The sequence below is a fragment of the Sardina pilchardus genome, chromosome 20 (genome assembly GCF_963854185.1).
Source record: "Sardina pilchardus chromosome 20, fSarPil1.1, whole genome shotgun sequence".
NCBI classification, from domain to species: domain Eukaryota; kingdom Metazoa; phylum Chordata; class Actinopteri; order Clupeiformes; family Clupeidae; genus Sardina; species Sardina pilchardus.
This window is the reverse complement of record NC_085013.1, coordinates 29,126,314-29,147,324: the sequence shown is the minus strand read 5'-3', so window position 1 is coordinate 29,147,324 and position 21,011 is coordinate 29,126,314. Positions and strand designations below refer to the sequence as shown.

Sequence of the window (21,011 nt, the reverse complement as noted above, 5' to 3'; positions counted from 1 at the left end):
ACATACACACACACACTCCACACAATAGCTCCATGTCATACACGAGACACTATTCGTGTTGCTTGACTTTGCACTCTGTCGTCATTGAAGTTGGGGCCCCTGATGTGGGCATGATCAGGGGGGCACAAAGCCTCAGCTGGTTCCCAGCCATTTGACACCACTGCTGGGGTCAGACATCTCTTACGTCCCCAACACAAGCACCACTTGATCCGTTAAATCTGCTCCAGTTCCCAATGAGGGCACAGGCCAAGTCCTCAGCCCCCCCAGCCTCACTTACAGGGCCTGATTAGCAGGGTGAGGAGGGGCTGGAGGAGTTAGCGTGTGCTAGCTATCAGACATTACTCCACTATAGAGTGTGGAGGGGGGTGAGTTAGCATGTGGTAGCTATCAGACTTGCCCTGCATTGCTCCACTGTAGAGTGAGGAAGGGTGAGTTAGCGTGTGCTAGCTATCAGACATTACTCCACTATAGAGTGTGGAGGGGTGAGTTAGCATGTGGTAGCTATCAGACATTACTCCACTATAGAGTGTGGAGGGGTGAGTTAGCATGTGGTAGCTATCAGACATTACTCCACTATAGAGTGTGGAGGGGTGAGTTAGCATGTGGTAGCTATCAGACATTACTCCACTATAGAGTGTGGAGGGGTGAGTTAGCATGTGGTAGCTATCAGACTTGCCCTGCCTGGCTCCACTATAGAGTGTGGACGGGCTTGAAGAGTTAGCGTGTGGTAGCTGTCAGACATTGCTCCAGTATAGGACTGCTGGGTAACCTCTCACTCTAGTTGGATACCGTCAGACCCTGCAACTCTGTACCCCACCCCCACCTCAAGCTGAAGCACACACACACACACACACACACACACACACACACACACGTGCACAATGCACACTACACATACTCACACTATACAGTACTCACACACACACGCAATACACACACAATGTGCACACACACACACACACACACACACAATGTGTGCACACACACACACACACACACACACACTACAGATACTCACACACACACACACCACACACATTGCACACACTACATATACTCACACACACACACACAGCATCTCCCAGCATGCAGCTGTGCCCAAAATAGCCCCTTATTTATTGCCCCCTCTGCCCGCGGCTGGTGGTGTGACTGGGTACGTGAGAGTGCAGCTGGCGGCTCCTAAACGCACTGTACTCCCCAGAGCCCAGCGGGGCCACAAGGATCTCCGTGCCCCAGAGCCGAGTTATAGTTAACTTTTGACGTAACGCGCTTCGCTTGCCTCGGCCTCTGCGACGCTCAACTGTTGAGGCCACAGATAAGCAAGCAAGCAAGCCAGGCGTCTGCTTAGTTCGTCCAGCGAGATTGGGCTGTGTGGAAGTTGTGAAAATAAACTCCATTTTGTCCCATGAAATGAACACCTGCTCATAGAATAGCTGTGGGCACTTTGCTAGTGTGGTCATTATCAGTGTGTGTACCTGAAGTTATCAGCACTCTTTTTTTTTTCCCATCGGTTATCAGTGTGTGTGTGTGTGTGTGTGTGTGTGTGTGTGTGTGTCTTTTTTTTGCAAGCAGGTGGAAAGTGCTCAGAGGGACAGAGAGATGTAGAGGACAGGGTCAGAGAGAAGCAAGGGATAGAGAAGAAGGAGAGGAGGAGAGCAGGAATGGAGAGGAGAGGAGGAGAGGAGAGGAGATGGATCTTCTGATGAGTCAGGATATGATTTGCCGTCTTGTTTTGCTCTCAGCCACACCTGGACCCAAGCCTGACCAACGTCCCTCTGAATGAACACGCTCTCTCTGGTTACAATTAAACACAGAACAGATGAACACGCAAACACAGCCACTGTCTTGTGCTCCTTTCAGTAGTGCAGACCCCGTCAACTCCCGAGTCCCAGCAGCCTTAAGCTGGTCATATCAGATATGGTTCATAATGTTCCATAGTGTGTGAAAAGTCCCAGATGGCCATACAGTACCTGGTCGCTCACATTTGCTTTGGCTTTTTTTTTTTTTCTTTGTTTTTTCGCCTTCTCAGCTCGGAGTCCTAAGTTCAAAGTACAGCAGCTTGATAAAGAGTGTGCTGTTCCCTCCATAGAACACTTGAAGTCTAGCTCAGAGTTTGCCCTGCCATACTGGATTCCGTACATGCTTACCATAGACTGTAATGCTTACATACTGTATGGAATGCCAGCAGTATTCCAAGATATGAAAGTATGCAGGAGCATATAGGGCTACACCAGTTCCGGAACAGAAGCTGCTCCAATTTGGTTCCGTGTCCGTTGTTGACTGTTTAGGAGAATTAAGGATAGGACCCCTATATTCAATCCAAACCCACGTCTTTAACATTAACTTCAATATTTACATACAAAACAGTTGTTTTCATGTAATATGTTTATAGTATGTTGGTGTTATTTATTATGTTGATAGAGAATCTCTTTCATGAAATGATTTTTAAGATTATTGACAAGTTTGTTGGAAAGAAATGTTTTTATGATGGAATTCTATATGTTAAGATAATGACCTCCATAAATGAATACTTTTATGCACAAGGGTGTCTGATGGACTATTTGGAATCTCTTCATTGTTTTGCATGTTTGTTTAGTCTGCAAATATAAATGTGTTAGACCGTGAAATGGATTTTGCTAATCTGCGGTTAGGATGAGACTCTAGAAAGTAGCATTAGTTCCCCCAGGACACGCTGTCTAGAGATCGTTTGGCTCGACTCTAAAGACTGATAAAATCTTGGCGCTTGACTTTAAAGAGTGATAAAATCTTTGAGCTCTGTGCAGTTGAAGTAAATAAGCGATAATGTCACTACGGATGAAAGGCGCTGTGTTTGCCAGCTTACTTATTTGTTTTATGCGTCATGATCTTCCTATTTATTATTAAAAGCTTCATTATACCTGTGTGCATGCACATTAAAGTTATTTTGTCTAGGTTTATTCAGTAGAGTTGTATTAAATCAGTCACCTACTAAACAGGTAGAAAATAATTCCTAAGTTTACTGTATGTTTAAAAACTGAAATCCTCTCGGAAATTGCACAATTTACAGCAGGTGGAGCTGATTGCTGGTTGGTTGGTTGGTTGGTTGGTTGGATTGTTTCTGTGTGTGTGTGTGTGTGCGTGTGTGTGCGCAAGATTTGTTTACCAACAATTGCATTTGTTGCAATTTCCTATGTATTACCCACATAGCGTATAAGCCGCAGGACAGTGTTTTATTAAAGTTGAAAGAATCAAAACCATATTAATACCATATTAACTGCCCCCCTGTGTATTAATCTCATAGCTGGAGAAATTTTGCAAAATCAATGTATAAGCCGTGGCTCATAGTTGGGAAATGACGGCACTGGCTTCCTCATCCAGAGCCCAGATTAGGCTGATAGTTCCCTCCTGCAGGCAGCAGAAGGCCTCCATGCTGGACACGCTGCTGTATTGAGAGATCACAAACGGTCCTGCTCACTGGACACGCTGCTGTATTTAGATCACAAACGGTCCTCTTCACTGGACACACTGGATTGGCTGCTACTAACATGAATTGTCGTAGTAGATCAATTTGTTAATTATTTTTCTCGATTTAACGTCAGAAATTGGTAAAAATATTATGATCAGTGTGTTTCCCAAATTCCAAGATTATGTTCTCAAACACCTTGTTTTGTCCACACGGTTTTCCTTAATGCTCATTTTTAATCAAGTTTAAAAAGCAGAAGATTACCGATTAGCTAATTACCCAAAATGGTTGTCACTTAATTTGATAGTTGACAACTAATCAACTAATTGATTACAGTAATTTCCTGCATATAAGCCGCATTACAGTGTTTTATGCAAGTTAAAAGAAACACAACCATATTAGTACCATATTAACTGTCCCTGTGTATTAACCTCATAGTTGAAGACATTTTGCAAAATCAATGTATAAGCCGCGGCTAATAGTCGGGAAATTACGGCAAATTAATTGTTGCACCCCAAGACACAATTATTTTTTCCATCAAAAGGCACTATTTCTAGCCGTGTAGATGACAGCATGTGATATTCATCTGGCTATATTTCCTATTCATATTACTCGTGGCTGATGCTTCCATGGAAGACAAGGACATTTGTAAGAGTCCCCAAACTTGTGAACGGTAGCGCAACACCCCATTCCCATGTGAGTGTGTGAGACATGTCCTGTGTGAGTCTGGCATGTGGAGGTTTGGGAGGAAGTGCGGCTGTGTTGGTTCTGATGCGTTTCCTGTTGCTTTGGCTATGTGGGGTGTTCAGGAGGTGGAGAACTTCAAGAAGCTCAACGTCATCACTCAGGACGAGTTCAAGACCTTCGCCCCGAAAACGCCCGTGGATGCCACCCAGGAAGTTCCCCCACCTCCACCGCAGCCTGGTACGCACGCACACACACACACACACACACACATACACACAAATTCTGCCACCCACCAAAACACATTCACTCAATTGCAGCATGTTTGTTGTTGTTGTTGTTGTTGTTGTTGTTCGAGCGGTTGATTGATGGTCTGTGTTCCTGACTGCCCGCTTGTCTCCGTTGTGCCCACAGAGGAGTCCAGCATGGCGCACTCTCTGCCCACAATGGTGCCCGACTCCCCCGTGGCCCCGAAGACCCCTCGTACCCCACGCACGCCCGGGCGCCAGGACCCCAGCAAGATGCCGCGCTTCTATCCCGTCATCAAGGAGACGGGCACCATCGACCAGACCGTAAGCGCCGCCCGCCTCACACACCTCACACACAGCAGTGTGTGTAGCCAGCTGTTATGCGTGCCAGTCTTACACACTTCACACACAGCAGTGTGTAGCCAGCTGTTCTGCGTGCCAGTCTTACACACCTCACACACAGCAGTGTGTAGCCATGCATGCCAGTCTTACACACCTCACACACAGCAGTGTGTAGCCATGCATGCCAGTCTTACACACCTCACACACAGCAGTGTGTAGCCATGCATGCCAGTCTTACACACTTCACACACAGCAGTGTGTGTAGCCAGCTGTTATGCGTTCCAGTCTTACACACCTCACACATAACAGTGTGTAGCCATGCATGCCAGTCTTACACACTTCACACACAGCAGTGTGTAGCCATGCATGCCAGTCTTACACACCTCACACACAGCAGTGTGTAGCCATGCATGCCAGTCTTACACACTTCACACACAGCAGTGTGTAGCCAGCTGTTCTGCGTGCCAGTCTTACACACCTCACACACAGCAGTGTGTAGCCAGCTGTTAAGTCTCATGTATAGCACTCAGGTCTTTTGAGCATGCAGGGGTCATTTGTGAGTGCATGTGCAGGAAAGATGTTTCCTGAAAAGATGTGTCTCTGCTGTTCTGCGCTCTGTAATGATCATGTTTATGTGTGTGTGTGTGTGTAAGTGTGTAATAATATCAGAGTTTGGGGAGACATTGTTTGGACCCGCATAGCAGTGTTTTTACTGCCGGTCACTGGTCTGTCTCATTAAGAGCGTTGTCCCCCATCTCCTGCGCTGGGTGGCGTGTTTGTGTGTGTGTGTGTGTGTGTGTGTGTGTGTGTATGCGCGCTGCCTGTGATATCTATCTCATTAAGAGCGTTGTGCCCGTCTCCTGCGCTGGGTGGCGTGTGTGTGTGTGTGTGTGTGTGTGTGTGTGTGTGTGTGTGTGTGTGTGTGTGTGTGTGCGCTGCCTGTGATATCCGTCTCATTAAGATGCCCATCTCCTCCCTCCCCAGACGCCCAGGAAGAAGAAGACCCGGCACAGCTCCAACCCCCCCATGGAGTGCCACGTGGGCTGGGTCATGGACTCCAGAGAGCACCGCCCCCGATCCTCCTCCATCAGGTGAGATGGGGGGGCCACCATGGTGGTAGGGCGGTGGTAGGTGGCCTACTGGTTAGGGCTTCGGGCTAGTAACCAAAGGGTTGCCGGTTCGATCCCCGACCAGTAGGACAAATGTGGGTGGCAAGGCCCCTAACCCCTAACCCCACTGCTCCCCGTGCACTGCTGTGGCAGGCAGCTCACTGCTCTGGGTTACTGTGTTATGTGTGTTACCCCAGCTGTGTGCTGTGTGCTGTGTGTGTTTCACCAATTCATAGATTGAGATAAATGCAGTGGCCAAATTTCCCTCGTGGGATCAAAATAGTGTGTATATACTTATATGCTTATATACTTATATACTTATATGCACAGAGGGATTAGTAATCTGGAGTTTCCCAATCCACAGCAATCTCCACTCAGTCCCACCTGACAACTGTAGAAAGCAGCTGTGTTCTCAGTCAGAGGTGAAGCCACCAGAAGGGACTAGCAGGAGAGCATGGCTGCGTTAGCTACAGTGTGCTGGTTAGTTGTGGGCAGGAGAACATGGCTGCGTTAGCTGCAGTGTGCTGGTTAGTTGTGGGCAGGACAGCATGGCTACGTTAGCTGCAGTGTCCAGTGTGCTGGTTAGTTGTGGGCAGGAGAACATGGCTGCGTTAGCTGCAGTGTCCAGTGTGCTCGTTAGTTGTGGGCAGAACAGCATGGCTGCGTTAGCTGCAGTGTCCAGTGTGCTGGTTAGATAGATAGATAGATACTTTATTGATCCCCAAGGGGAAATTCCATTGGTTAGTTGTGGGCAGGCATGGTCATGGTCAGCTGTGCTGCTCTCTAAGCTTCGGCTCCAGAGCGCTGTCACTGGGTCCAGAGGGCCGGCCAGGCTGCCAGGCTTCTTGTTCATGTTTAGTGGTCTTCAGTGGTTTGGGCCACAGAGTGGACTGGGCAGGCAAGGTTATCATGACTTTGGTTTTACCACCTGTACCAACCCATCTCTCTCCCTCCTCTCTCTCTCTCTCTCTCTCTCTCTCCCTCTCCCGCTCTCCTGCTCTCTCTCCCTCCTCTCTCTCTCTCTCCCGCTCTCCTGCTCTCTCTCCCTCCTCTCTCTTCCTCCTCTCTCTCTCCCTCCTCTCTCTTCCTCCTCTCTCTCTCCTCTCCCTCTCTCTCTCCCCCCCTCTCTCTCCGTCTGCAGCAGCTCCAATGCGTCCCCGTCCGAGGGAGCCCCAGCGTTGTCGGGGAGCTACGGCTGCACCCCTCAGTCCCTGCCCAAGTTCAGGCACCCCTCACACGACATGCTGCGCGAGAACGGCTTCACCCAGCAGGTCTATCACAAGTACCGCAGACGCTGCCTCAACGGTATGTGCACACACACACACACACACACACACACACACACACACACACACACACACACACACACACACACACACACTCTTTCTCATACACACACACACACACACACACACTCTCATTTTTCAAAAACATGTATGCACACTCACACTCTCACACGTGTACTCACTTACACACACACACACACTCTTTCTCATACACACACACACTCTTTCTCATACACACACACACACACACACACACTCATTTTTCAAAAACATGTATGCACACTCGCACACTCTCACTCGTGTACTCACTAACACACACACACACACACACACCCTCACTCACACCACTGAGTGAAGCCTGAATGCCTGTATGAGTACATTGCTGCCTAAAAAAGACATTACTGCACTCTTGAACATAACCTACTTTCTTGACGATCTCTGATGAATTGATTGACTGATTGACTGACTGATTGATTGATTGATTGTGTGTGTAGAGCGTAAGCGCATGGGCGTGGGCCAGTCTCAGGAGATGAACACACTCTTCAGGTTCTGGTCCTTCTTCCTGCGGGACAACTTCAACAGGAAGATGTACGAGGAGTTCAGGCAGTACGCCGTCGATGACGCCAAGGAGAACTACAGGTACACCACACACACACACACACACACACACACACACACAAGGAGAACTACAGGTCTGTGCACTTTTGGAATGTAAATAGATATAAGCATATTTGTTAGCTCTTACCACTTAGCCACGCTGAAGCAAACAACACTGGCATGCTGGAACATGCTGTAGGTATGTATGTGTGTGTGTGTGTGTGTGTGTGTGTGTGTGTGTGTGTGTGTGTGTATGAATAGCAGTTTGACAGGACAGTAATATCAGAGTTTGGGGAGACATTGTGTGGTTGTGGGAGGTGAGGGGTCTAAAAATGTCTTGGTTGGCTCAGAGCAGCGCAGAGCAGAGCAGAGCTTTTAAAGCACATGAGCTCAACACCTGCCAGTGAGGCATTCCACTGCACCGGCGTCACTGGGCAGGAGGGGAGCAGAGTGGAGTGTGTGTGTGTGTGTGTGTGGGGGGGGGGGGGGGGGGGGGGCAGGAGGCAGGGCCGAGCAGGAGGGGAGCGGAGTGGTGTGTGTGTGTGTGTGTGTCGGAGCAGGGCGGTGTGTGGGTCGGACAGGGCGGTGTGTGTGTTTTGGAGCAGGGCGGTGTGTGTGTGGGGGTGTCCAGGAATTTAGATTCTTAGTGGCTCAGAGGATTACGCGGACACACTTAATCAGGTCTTTCTGGTTCCTGACCTCGTTACCGATCTGTGATCTAGACCAATGGTATAGCTCCATGAGCTGGAGATCTGTGATCTAGACCAATGGTATAGCTCCATGAGCTGGAGATCTGTGATCTAGACCAATGGTATAGCTCCATGAGCTGGAGATCTGTGGTCTAGACCAATGGTATAGCTCCATGAGCTGGAGATCTGTGATCTAGACCAATGGTATAGCTCCATGAGCTGGAGATCTGTGATCTAGACCAATGGTATAGCTCCATGAGCTGGAGATCTGTGGTCTAGACCAATGGTATAGCTCCATGAGCTGGAGATCTGTGATCTAGACCAATGGTATAGCTCCATGAGCTGGAGATCTGTGATCTAGACCAATGGTAGAGCTCCATGAGCTGGAGATCTGTGATCTAGACCAATGGTAGAGCTCCATGAGTTGCAGTATTGGCCAGTGTTGCTGTTGTAAGTAGTGGCATGCATATTATTTTTAGATGTGTTAAACCTATACATGCGTATGGCATTTATGGTATACATTATTAATTCTAAAAGGCAGGATGGAGATTTTCATTCATTCAATTCAGAACACAGCCAACAGTAGGCACGTTCTCTTGAATGTCACGTGTGCTGCACACTATTTTGGATTCTGATGCAAGTTTAATGGTGTTTGTAGGTATGGCCTGGAGTGCTTGTTCCGATACTACAGCTATGGGTTGGAGAGGAGATTCAGACCTGACCTCTTCAAAGACTTCCAAGAAGAGACACTGAAGGACTATGAAAAAGGTATGAACATCTGATTATACATCCTTTTTTTTGGTTCTGTGAACATTATTAGCCAGATTGAGAATATCTATCTTTATTTTTACATACCTATACAAGCATACATATCGCTATGTAGAGATGAAAGAATATCTCTGGTGAGGAGTCTGATGACGGTGGAGATTCTCCTTTGATGTTCTGTGGTGAGCCAGGTCACAGGTCACTCTGACTCCGAGATGTTATCAGCCGCTCTCTGTTTACCAATAAAAACAGCCCCGGCTGCCGTGGTTAACCCTTGCTCTCGGCGTGGAAGTGCTGGATATCATCGCCGGGGTTGAAAGGGCTGCTGGCCTATCTTAAGCAAACAGAGTTTGGTGAATTGAGTCGGTGTGAAATGACCTGGATGAGCTAATCCGAGAAATTGACTGAAGCAGCAAAGTCACAGGTCATCAAAGCTGAATTGTAAATGGTGATTGTGTGTGTGTGTGTGTGTGTGTGTGTCCCTGTTCAGGTCAGCTGTATGGGCTGGAGAAGTTCTGGGCATTCCTGAAGTATTCCCAGATGAAAAATCAGCCGATTGATCCCAAACTACAAGAACACCTCAACAAGTTCAAGACTGTTGATGACTTCAGAGTTGTGGTCAGTTGTGTGTGTGTGTGTTGAAGAAATAATGTCTAAAGAACAAGAAATGTTGTTGGTGACTTGTTGTAGTTAGACAAATCGTAAATGTTGAAACAGTTGTTGTCCCACTGCCGTAGTGTCTCCTCATGAATTCACATAGTAAACAGAATGAAACAGCACACTGTGTTTATCTTATCCAGATTGGGTAAGATTGGTTATTAGATCATTATTTTGACGTCTGTTTAACTGGCCTGTGTGTGTGTGTGTGTGTGTGTGTTAGCCCCCGATGGGAGAGGAAGGAGGAAGGAGGAGACGACTCTCATCCTCCGGCGGTGACGACGGGAGGCGAAGACGACACAACTCCAGCTCGTCCAGCTCCAAGCCCGTCCCCAGCGCCAAGAGCACCAATCAGACCCCAGCTGCTGCCTCTGCCAAAGCCACCTCAGCCAATCCCAGCGCAGCCCCATCAAAGAGCACCAATCAGACCCCAGCTGCTGCCTCTGCCAAAGCCACCTCAGCCAATCCCAGCGCAGCCCCATCAAAGAGCACCAATCAGACCCCAGCTGCTGCCTCTGCCAAAGCCACCTCAGCCAATCCCAGCGCAGCCCCATCAAAGAGCACCAATCAGACCCCAGCTGCTGCCTCTGCCAAAGCCACCTCAGCCAATCCCAGCGCAGCCTCAGCCACGGGCAAGACCCCAGCGGCCAGTGCCACCACTACCACAGCCACTTCTGCCGATAAAAAAACTGCGCCTTCAAACACCAAGACCTCCGCCAGCGAGTCTGCGGGCGCCCGCGCTGGCCCGAAGCGGAGCTCCTCCTCAGAGCCCCGTCGGAAGGATGCCGCCAAGCCCCGAGACGGGCAGCCGCCACATAAATGACCTCCCTCTCCAGGGAAACTCGGCCTTAGTTAGTGGTTTTTCCACCCAGGGATGCGTCTTGACCTGCGACCCTTACCTGTTCGCCGTTAACTCTTTCTGGTAGCCTCAGCTTGAGCATCAAAGCAGGCAAGAGACGTAAGGTTAGCTTTAGCCGTGTCCACCCCCCTAACGTTTCAGCTGCGGCGCCAGTCCCTAAACACAGTCCCATTCTCAACTCTTGTGCTGTTTTTAGGATGTTAACTTTGTGTCAAAGACGATGTTTAAATCACGTCATTGCACAGTATGAACAGTTTTTGTTGTTGTTGTTGTTTCTTCAACAGGATTTTCAATCAGGCACCGACTGTAATGATCAGGAAAGGTGGCCCTAATCACGTTATTTTTTAATTGTAAAAGTTTACAGAAAATGCATTCCTGCATTGAAGGCATTTCTTGTTACTTTTGGAAGGATGCCTTAAACTTTAAGAAAAAAAAAAAGAAAAAAAAAGGATTTATCAACAACTACTTAACCCATATCAGGAGGCAGTGGCTCTGCCTCTATGTTTGTTGCAATATATGTGTGCCAAGTCAGTTATATTACAATCTAACAATTGAACTTCTCTAAAACATTTGAAATGAGTCATGACGCTGGGAAATCTCCTCGAGACACTATTCACCACATCCAGTGTAGTGCTTTCCTCTTAAGGATTATGACATATTGGGATAAAATGCTGTGTAATCACTTTTACAGCCTACGCCTGTAATAATTATCGCAAACATCACAGAAAAGGAAAATATATATATATATTTTGAATGACTGTCAAGGTATACAAAATGGTGGAGGTTGATCAACGGAAAGGTGTGTCTGAAGCTATGACCCTTATAATCTGAAAAAGGAAAGGAAAAATGAAAAAAAAAAATCCTATTATGCTGTTTGCATTGTGTGGCTGCTTTCTGGGCAAAGATACCTGTCCTTTTTAGTTAAGAGTTGTTTCGGGACGGGCATGGGACTGGGTGGGGGTGTCAGCATATTATTGATTTTACTTAAATTAGAAAGTGTCTGTGTACTTGAAGATTTTTTTTTTTTTTAAGAAATTATATCTTTTTAAAAAGAGGAATTGTATTTCCACAAAGTTTTGAATTCTATTTGGAAGTGAGATAATTTATTGTTGTTGTTTATTGTGTTTATTTGATCTGAATGACGTTAATAGAAAGGATCATAATTTTTAAGCCTTGCATTTATTTGAATTGTAGAAGCAGTAGAAACCGTACATGACCGCCAGTGGCATCCTCAATTGTGTGTTTGCTTTCTCTAGCCGGGAGATACATACGCTTCTGTCTTTAAGAGCCTATACAAGTCCTGAATGTAACATATTTAGTCATGAAAAACTGTACATAAAAATGAATTAGAAATAGCGTTCTTTTGATTTGATGTTAATTTTATTTTATTGTTTTCATTATTTTAGTATTTGTGTGTGTGTGTGTGTGCGCGCGCGCGCGCGCGCGTGCGTGTGTGTGTGTGTGGCTTTAGTGTTGGTATGCATGTTTTGTTTTTTTTTCCTTTTGTGAACTGTAAAATGTAAAAATGCATATAAAATTATAAAACCCAACCTTTCCTGTGTGTCGTCTGTTTTGAGTTGCACATCAGAGTTCTGGACACATCACACACAAATAAACCGTAGGCCTACTAAAAATGATGTGATAAGTGATACGTTTCCTTGGTGGTCTCTTACGGAATAGTCATCCATATCATAGTGACAAAGATCAGCGTTAATCATTTACTGTTGCCTACAATGGGGCAGATTCGACGTTTAAGTCGCAACCTCAGCGTTTCAACACGTTGATAAATGTGGCCTGGTGTGTTTTAAGGTCAGAAAGGTGCCGCCAAATTAAACCGTTTTGTAAATGGGAAAACGTCTACAGTTTTTACTCGTTCTTGAAGGACTAGCAGAACTTGGTCCCATTCCTCGCCTGGATTGGGGTATTTTTTGTCTCGCCTCTTTGTTCCAGCGCATGGTCTGTGTTTGTGTTGTGTCGGCTGTCAGTTGAACACATCCGGAATTACTACAACTCCCAAGCATGGCGCCATCATGAGCGACGTCCGCCAATAATATTTGAACCACAGTTTGAAGTGGGCGAGTCTGTTGTGTGTGGAACTTGAAGCGCTATCGTGCAGTATGGCGGACGATGGAGATGGTAGGGGTGGAGCAGCAGACACAAGTGGTGGTGGGCAGGGTACAACAGAAGAGTTGGATCCAGGGCCCAGTCTCGGCGGGATGCTGTTTAATTTGTGTGTTTTAGCTGTAATTGTCGCTATCGGCTATGGAATTTACCGACGGTGGTTTAGGAGACTTATCGGTGCTGACGCGGCCCAGGGAAGCGAGGCCTTGTCGCTTCCCAAGATGAGAAGACGTGATTTTACTCTGGAACAACTAAGGGAATATGATGGTGTTCAAAACCCGCGGATCCTTATGGCTGTGAACATGAAAATCTTCGACGTTACTAGTGGCAAAAAGTTTTATGGACGTGGTAAGGACACTAATGTGGCACAGTCCCTTTCTTCTAGCTGTGTACAATGCTAGCATGCTAGTAATTGTTAGCCAAGTTTAGCAATTCAAGTTATTTTCGAGCTTAGTAACTAGCAAACACGCTAGCCAACTTGGGCGCTATTTTACGCCTTAACAATATCACAGGTTGAGGCCAGTAAAGCTAGCTAGTGCACATGCAGGGTCAAATCTAAGATCATTGTACTTGAAACAAATGACCACTGTCTTGGGATCAATGAGGCAATCGTTAGCGCAACAAGATATTTTGCACAAATTTCCAAATTGTTAACATGGCCAGTGACTTTCCCCCCTTGGAGACAAGTTTGAAACATTGGAGTGGCTAGCTTGTCTTAGCTTGTTACCATATAACGTTAGCTAGTGTTACCTGATGTTTGCAACGTTGTAAACTAAGCACACTGACATATCACTTATTTAACCTTGCCCGTTATGCCAAGAGTAAGCAAGTGGAAATAGTAATTCTTCCTAATATTACTGCGGAGAGGTTGGTGTGTAGCTAACTTTAGTGACTCACAATGTTACATTTGAAAGCAGAAGTTGACACAAGTGCATGTGTAGGTTTGGAGAGCAACGTTAGCTTGCTAGCTAGCTAGCACCGTTTCCAATACTTAACGTTAGGCAGCGCCAATTCACGACTCTGTCTATTGTCACACGGAGCAACCTGTCAGATCTTTCAGTTGTCGACACTTATTTGGTTGGCATATTGTGACCTAAAATAGGAAGGCGGAAGAGGCCACCAGAAAAGCAATGTCCGTATGCAGGCAGTAACGTTAGTGACAAAGTCGCTAGCTTGCTACGTCCATTTAAAATTAGTTGACCCACCCACCAACCTCTGTTACATAATGGGCAGATGAGCTTTAAGTGACAAATCAATGTGTAAATATTTCCGTTGGTTTGTTTCAGAAACAGGTTTTATGTCCTTTCTTTGATCAGAAATGGGTTAGACGCTTTGTTCAGTATAAACCGTTATGCTGTAGACTAGAGGGTCCTGTTCGCGATTAGTTATGTCTCGGGCACGTTGAGACGGCATGGGCTAGACTGCCTACGTGCAATGAAATCAAGTTGTCAGATTTCAATAACAGATACATCAGATTGTTATCTAAAATAGCGATTGAGGCTTGTATATGAACCACTGCCTTCACAACCCAACAGGTTGTGCTGTGACATTGAGTTTTCTCGTAGCAACGTTGAGGAGATCAAAACTCGCGAGCCAGGCATGGAAGGCAAACTCGACTGTGGAACTCGTGCTGGTGGTTTCACAGATGCGTCAGCGCTCCCACGGTGAGCCACGTCGGAGAAATCCCAGTTATCCCAGGCGTTTAGAAGAGTCTCAACTAAGCTTCATTATCAGTCTTTGTTCAGTATGAGACAGACTACTTGACTGTGCTTGTGTGTTTTGTGCAAGGTGTACCCTATGTTTCCCCCTTCTAAACAGACCAGTTCTGTGACAGTCAAAGCGACCCATCTGGTATTCCCTACCCAGCTACCCTATGTGAGAGCACTCATGGTGGTCTCTGTTAAAGTCTCCACCATCCCGCAGCACAAAAGACTACCAGTCTAAAAAACTCAGCTGCTTTGCCACATGCTGATCAGCTGATGAGCCAACACAACAACAAAAAATATCATAATAATTTAAAAACAAAACAAAAAAAACCTTCCATGTGAATGCTTCTACTAACTCTTGGGCACAGTGGTTGCACATCACACATGTAAGAAATACAAGTTAGTTACTGGCTTTATCTGTTTGGCCATGCTTGTGAAGGTAACTTGATTGACAGGCTAGCCATGGTCACATTACCGTAATTTCCCAACTATTAGCCGTGCTTATTCATTGATTTTGCAACATTTCTTTAGCTATGAGTTTGATATATGAGGGCAGTTAATATGATTTTGTTTGGTTTTGTTCTGAAACAGTCCTACGGCTCATACACAATGCGGCTAATAATACACAGGACATTACTGTAGGGGAGAGCGGTGCATCTGGAAGTGGCATGGGTGAGGTTGCTAAGCTCTCATGCGGACTGCCAGGAATCTCTTTCAGGTGCGTGTTGCTCTTGGGAAGCCTGTAAACAAACACTGAAGGTGTGGAGCAGGTTTGGGCGGAAGGACTACTGCGCGTCTCCGCTCCATGGCGCTGTGGCAAGGCCCGGCCCGGCCCCAGCTGTTTTGGGTTGCCTGTGTTTATAGAAGTGCCCTGAAGCGACTGCAGGCGCTAACCAACATTCTTAGCATGCTCGTGGGAGGCGCAGCGTGATTAGCCTAGTCGTGTTGCACTGCTCCTAAATCCAGCCATGTCTCACCTTTTGGAGAGGAGAGGAGAGGAAGTCTCCCAAGAATACTCAGTTTTATATTTGTTTAGATTAGATGAGATGGGACTAGATTAGATTAGATTAGATTAGATTAAACTTTAATGTCATTGTGCAGAGTACAAGTACAAAGACAACTAAATGCAGTTTGCGTCTGACCAGAAGTGCAAAAAAGCAGAAAGTGCAATGTGATATACAAGTATAGACAGACAAGAAATATAGATATATGCAGTGGATTAGCAGAAGATATTATAAGAAAAACAGATTAAATATATTCAGTATGAACCATATAGACAGATGTGTACAGTACAGTACAGTATGTGCAGTGTGGTAACATCACCACTGTAGTGCAGAAACGGCAGCATTATACGAGTGGTAAGAATAGTATGAAGAGCAGTAGAATATGGCTATGTACAGTATAAGAGTAATTACAGCTGGTGTGGTGTTGATGTAGGACCAAGTTGGCTACAGCCATGCAAATATATGCACTTATATGGTGACTGTGTGTCAGTAGCAATGCCACAGTCATGCAAATATGTGCACTTATATAGTGACTGTGTGTCAGTAGCAATGCTACTACAGTCATGCAAATATATGCACTTATATGGTGACTGTGTGTCAGTAGCAATGCTACTACAGTCATGCAAATATGTGCATGGAAAGTTGTCTTTGTTCTTCATCCTTTGCCTTGTCCTCTGTTTCCCTTTCTTTCTCCATAATGCCGGTATGGATACTTGCTACTGTACTACTATGTTCTCTCTCTCCCTCTCTCTTTCTCCCCCTCCCTCTCTCTCTCCCTCTCTCCCTCTCTCTCTCACTCCGCTAATCAATCATGTGTGTGTGTTCTCCCCGTGACTCCTCCCTGCAGACGGTCCGTACGGCATCTTTGCGGGTCGGGACGCGTCGCGAGGCCTGGCCACCTTCTGCCTGGAGAAGGACGCGCTGAGGGACGAGTACGACGACCTGTCCGACCTCAACGCCGTGCAGATGGAGAGCGTGCGAGAGTGGGAGATGCAGTTCATGGGTGAGGAGTGAGGACGCCCTCCACTATCCCAGCATGCACTAGTCCGGGAGAGCTGCCATATGTGCAGCCAGCCCACCTCACGTAGTCCTTTCACTCCCAGCGCATTCTTTGTTGACACCTGGACTGCACACTCACACACAGGCGTTATACAAGCAAATACACACACACACACACACACACCTTCTCTCCTCACAAACGCGTCACCTTGCACATAACACTTAAGGGAACACCAGCAGGGCATGGACGGAATCCAAGTAGACTTGGGAGTGTTATAAAAGTGTGATAAGACAACTCGTTTGTCTGTTGTGTCTGAGACTGCGTGTCCTGTCCGCTAGCGAGTGTAATCAAAGCGTTACTCTTACAGGAGCACGTACACACACTTGTGCAAACACACACATGCGTGTGTATGCATGTGTACACACACACACACACACACACACACACACACACATAGACACACACTCACTCACTCATATACACACACACACACACACACACACACTCAAACACACACACACACACACACAACACACACACACCCATGCATACACACCAGATCAGCTGACTCTGGTAACACACACACACACACACACAGATGCTGTAGTCCATGTTCAGCTGTCCCAGCGTCCCTGTGGGAGCAGCTAGAGTAAAGAGGCGATCCGTCATCAGGTCCGTGCGCCTGCTGATTGCTCTGCTCCGCAGCCGTCATCACCTCTCTGGGGCTGCCACGGCGACGCCCCAAACCCCACGAGCCCCCAGCACCAGCTCCCACTCAGATGACCAGATTAGAGCGCCCACAGCCATCTGCAGGATTGCTTTATTCACCCTGACACACACGACGGGCAGCAGTAGTCGATGTTTTGACCCGGCCATCTCCACACTAAATGCATTACACTCCAGCTCCCAGCAGCTGCAGAGCACACACACACACACAGGTCTACAACTGTAGAATCCAGCGCTGTGCAGCGACTAACAGCCAAATGTGTAATAATGTGTAGCACAGGCTTACTGTTGTTGTTGTTGTTTATTTGTGAGTATGGCACACGTCCACTGTTGAGCGTTGTTGTGTAATACCCCAGAGCCCCCCCCCCCCCCCCTGTAGTTTAGAGGAGGTTTGCAGTGACGGTGATGCTTGCGTTGCCATGAAGCGTGAGGTGTGTACACAGAGGCACCTGTGTTTGAGCGGCCATGTTAAATGGAGCGTGCGATATGCGTGCGTCTCTTTGCTCTTCTTAAGCAGGAGCTTAAGCAGAAGTGTGTTTGTTCTGTTCTGATGTCTTATCGTTCTGTTTTATCGTCTTGATCCTGATCCTGGTGCGACGTAGCGTTTGTGTGTTGTTGTTTTTTGAGTGCCGTTTAATGACCGGTGTCGTTTGTTTGTTTGTTTGTTTGTTTTGAATAGAAAAATACGACTACGTGGGTCGCCTGCTGAAACCAGGGGACGAGCCGTCGGAGTACACAGATGAGGAGGACCTCAAGGATCACGCCAAGCACGAGTGACCCGCCCGCCTGCCACACTCACCCGCCCGCCCCACCCCACCCCCCCATGACCAAAGCCTGGGCCCAAACAGCTCTCTCCAAACCACCGCACACTACCCAGACACCATCACCCCAGACATGCGTGCACACACACACACACACACACACACACACACACACACACACACACACACACTACATGCATCGACTCCACGGGTGGTCTGCTGTGCGACTGCACTGGCTCCAGCTCTCCTCGCTCACAGCAGCATCTTGCCGCTCCACCTCACGTCCAGCCTCCGCCCGCACCATAACTCCGTCGTCCACGCTGACCTCTGACCTTTAGCTGCCCTCTACCTGCCCTGCCCTCTACTTGCCCTCTACCTGCCCTCTACTTGCCCTCTACTTGCCCTCCACTCTGGTTTCATCTCTCTCCATCTTCTCTTCGTCCTCTCATCCCTGTAACCCTGTGGCTGTTCTGTGACTGTGCTCTGTCTCCTCTGTCTCCTCTCCTCATCTCTCTCTCTCTGTCTGTATCTATCTCTGTATCTCTGCCTTTCTCTTTCTCTTTCTCCACCCCTGGTATACGGGAGAGCTGAGCTGTGTTGGGACCGTATTGGCCCTCTGGCAGGGTCAGGGGAGAGCGTGTATATGTGGCTGGGGGGGGGGGTCTGGGGGGGGGTCTGGGGGGGGGGGTTTGGGTATCAGACTGAAATGTTGATGTGAAAAGGAAAAAAACAAACAAAACAACAAAAAAAAAAACACGTGCATTCACATACAGACACGTAAACATAAAACAAAGAAACACATGTTTTTTTTCTTTCTCTCTCTCTCTCTCTCTCGCTCTCTGTCTGTCTCTCTGTCTGTTTTTTTGCGGATGTCCCTGTTTGTACCCCGGTTTTGGCTATGCCTTATACTAGTGTTTATACACTGAGCGAGTAAGGTGAGGATGGGAGCGGACTCAGTCCGGAGTCCTCCATCTTTCACAGGGTGGGGAGGTGGAGGGCCTTTATTCCCGTTGTTGATCGTTCACTCATGTTCGTTTTTTGATATAACGATGATTATCATAACGTTTGAGCACATGTCTCTTGAGCCCCAGAGCAATCAGTTCACGCACTGGCCCAAACGCCCGTGCGCCACTTCCCCTTTTAATTCTGACCAATGAGAGAAAGGCAAGTACAAGATATTAACCAATCAAAAGGCCAGTTGAGCCATGGCCTGTCCAAAGCTGACGTGACGGGAACGGGGTTTGTTTTAACCATAGGTTTTTGTATTGTACGTACTTCCAATGACAGTTTGTCACTATGTGATTGTATAAATAAGAAAAGGAGGAAATACTAGATTGTAATGTTTTTCTTTTCGTTTGTTTGTTTGTTTGTTTGTTTGTTTTGGCGGGTGGTTTGGGGATTGTTGCCATTAAACTACTTTTGAATCACATTAATCTGAATGGCTGGTTGGGGGAACTAAAGGGAAGGTCAGTTTGTTGACAGGTCTAATCATTTGACTGTTTACATGCCAGTCAGCCGCGGCCGCTACCACATCTGGTCCGAGTATTAATTGTGCCTTATTTCCTTTCTTTTCTACTACAAACGTACTGAGCAGTCGAGGATTAAAAAAAAAAAAAAAAAAAGGAAGAAAAAGACAAAGTCACGTCCACAGTGAGAAGAAAGAATGACAATGATATCCCCATTATGGTTTTTTTTCTTTTCGTTTTTCATCTTTTTGTGGCGGTGTTGTAGACAAAACGAAAGAATGCAATCATTATCCATAACTATATCCAGACTAAAAAGGCATGCTTGTGTCTGTGCACAGAGCAGACAACAAAGACTTTCCTTCGTCACAACCTTGTACATAGACTTTACAAAACGATTCAGTGTTACTGCCATATTTATGTAGTTGACGAGCGCCATGTACTGCTGTGTTGTATTGGCCAAAAGCCCCATGCTCTCTCCTCTGTTCTCTGCTCTTTTCCTACTCTCTCTCTCTCTCTCTCTCCTCTCTCTCTATCTCTCTCTTTTTCTCCTCTCTCCTCTCTTTGGTTTTAAGATCTCTGCTAAGGCTTTTATAAGCGTGGGGAGCCACCAAAAGAACGTGTAAAAGTGTTTTGGGGTTAGGAGGGGGGGGGGGGGGAGTCGGGTGGTAGGTGACCGTTAAAAAGGGGCTTGGGTTGGAGTAGGGGCGGGGGGGTGGTTTGAGGGCAGAAACAAAACGATAGTCAATTCTGTAAATATGTGTATTATTTTATTAAAGCATGTGCAGCCATGTGGCCTGACCTGCTGGGCTCCCAAGTCATTGTATTTAAAATGTTGGGTTTGTGCGCGTACAGTACCAGAGGGGAAGAGGAAGTGTTAATGCATAAATAAATAATAAACGGATTTGGTTAAGAATGGTGTACGTGGCCGTCTCTCTGGGGAGTTGGGGGCTGTGTGTGCGAACTCTGCTTCACTCTTCCTCTGGATCCTGCCCACCTTGCTGAACAGTGATGATGACGAGCCTTCTCCGCTCGCTGGGGTGTGTTTGAGTGTATTCACACACCAGCAGGCTGTGCTGCAGAGAAATAGGCTGGGTCAACCCAGCCTGATCTGCTGGCCATTTGGATGATTTCGCCCTGCAGCTCAGGCTGGAAACCTGCACTTCTATCTCTCCTGCTTCCTGTCTACGTTTGCTGGGTCCAATCACACACTGGCTTATCCACCAGACGCACCCGGATCGTTGGTCTGATTGGCTGAAGGACTACCCAAGCGTACAGTCATTTGAACTATGCCCGCTGATCACGCCTCTTGAGCAGTAGAAATGGAGCACAGACTCCCCAGACTCATGTTCAATCTTAAACGATTGAGCTTAGTCTGGTCATGGCAAGACTATCTTGGCCTTGCACACCTTGCTAAACAGTGTGATGGTGACTATCCCTCGCCACTCCCTGGGGTGTATTTGAGCTTAGTGACTAAACAGCAGGCTGTGCTGCAAAGCAAGGTAACTGGCCAACTCTGGGAATAACCACCGACCTCTAAAAGAACACTGCA

At 47.1% G+C, this 21,011-nt stretch overlaps 2 protein-coding genes across 6 annotated transcripts in view; both read left to right on the top strand.

Annotated features, from left to right (window-relative positions):
- The window catches only part of larp1b (La ribonucleoprotein 1B), a 44,484-nt gene extending 32,256 nt beyond the window's left edge, over positions 1–12,228 (top strand). For all 5 annotated transcript variants that reach the window (XM_062522051.1, XM_062522052.1, XM_062522050.1 and 2 more), the window contains 8 exons: positions 4,252–4,366; positions 4,541–4,698; positions 5,701–5,807; positions 6,967–7,130; positions 7,606–7,750; positions 9,056–9,165; positions 9,653–9,780; positions 10,043–12,228. In XM_062522051.1, the coding sequence (XP_062378035.1) occupies positions 4,252–4,366; positions 4,541–4,698; positions 5,701–5,807; positions 6,967–7,130; positions 7,606–7,750; positions 9,056–9,165; positions 9,653–9,780; positions 10,043–10,642 (1,527 nt within the window). In that variant the 3' untranslated portion in view covers positions 10,643–12,228. The remainder of the gene's footprint in view (positions 1–4,251; positions 4,367–4,540; positions 4,699–5,700; positions 5,808–6,966; positions 7,131–7,605; positions 7,751–9,055; positions 9,166–9,652; positions 9,781–10,042) is intronic.
- Positions 12,229–12,757: 529 nt separating this feature from the next.
- Positions 12,758–18,642, top strand: pgrmc2 (progesterone receptor membrane component 2). The gene is made up of 3 exons (XM_062522525.1): positions 12,758–13,147; positions 16,357–16,512; positions 17,915–18,642. The coding sequence occupies exons 1-3, from the start codon at positions 12,796–12,798 to the stop codon at positions 18,010–18,012; spliced, it is 606 nt and encodes a 201-aa protein (XP_062378509.1). The 5' UTR covers positions 12,758–12,795; the 3' UTR covers positions 18,013–18,642.
- The last annotated feature ends 2,369 nt before the right edge of the window (positions 18,643–21,011 follow it).

Excerpts from the sequence above, each read along its gene's own strand:
- pgrmc2 (XM_062522525.1), top strand. The coding sequence starts at position 12,796 with ATGGCGGACGATGGAGATGGTAGGGGTGGAGCAGCAGACACAAGTGGT. Across the intron at positions 13,148-16,356 it reads CAAAAAGTTTTATGGACGTG|ACGGTCCGTACGGCATCTTT; the intron begins GTAAGGACACTA and ends TCCTCCCTGCAG. Across the intron at positions 16,513-17,914 it reads GTGGGAGATGCAGTTCATGG|AAAAATACGACTACGTGGGT; the intron begins GTGAGGAGTGAG and ends TGTTTTGAATAG.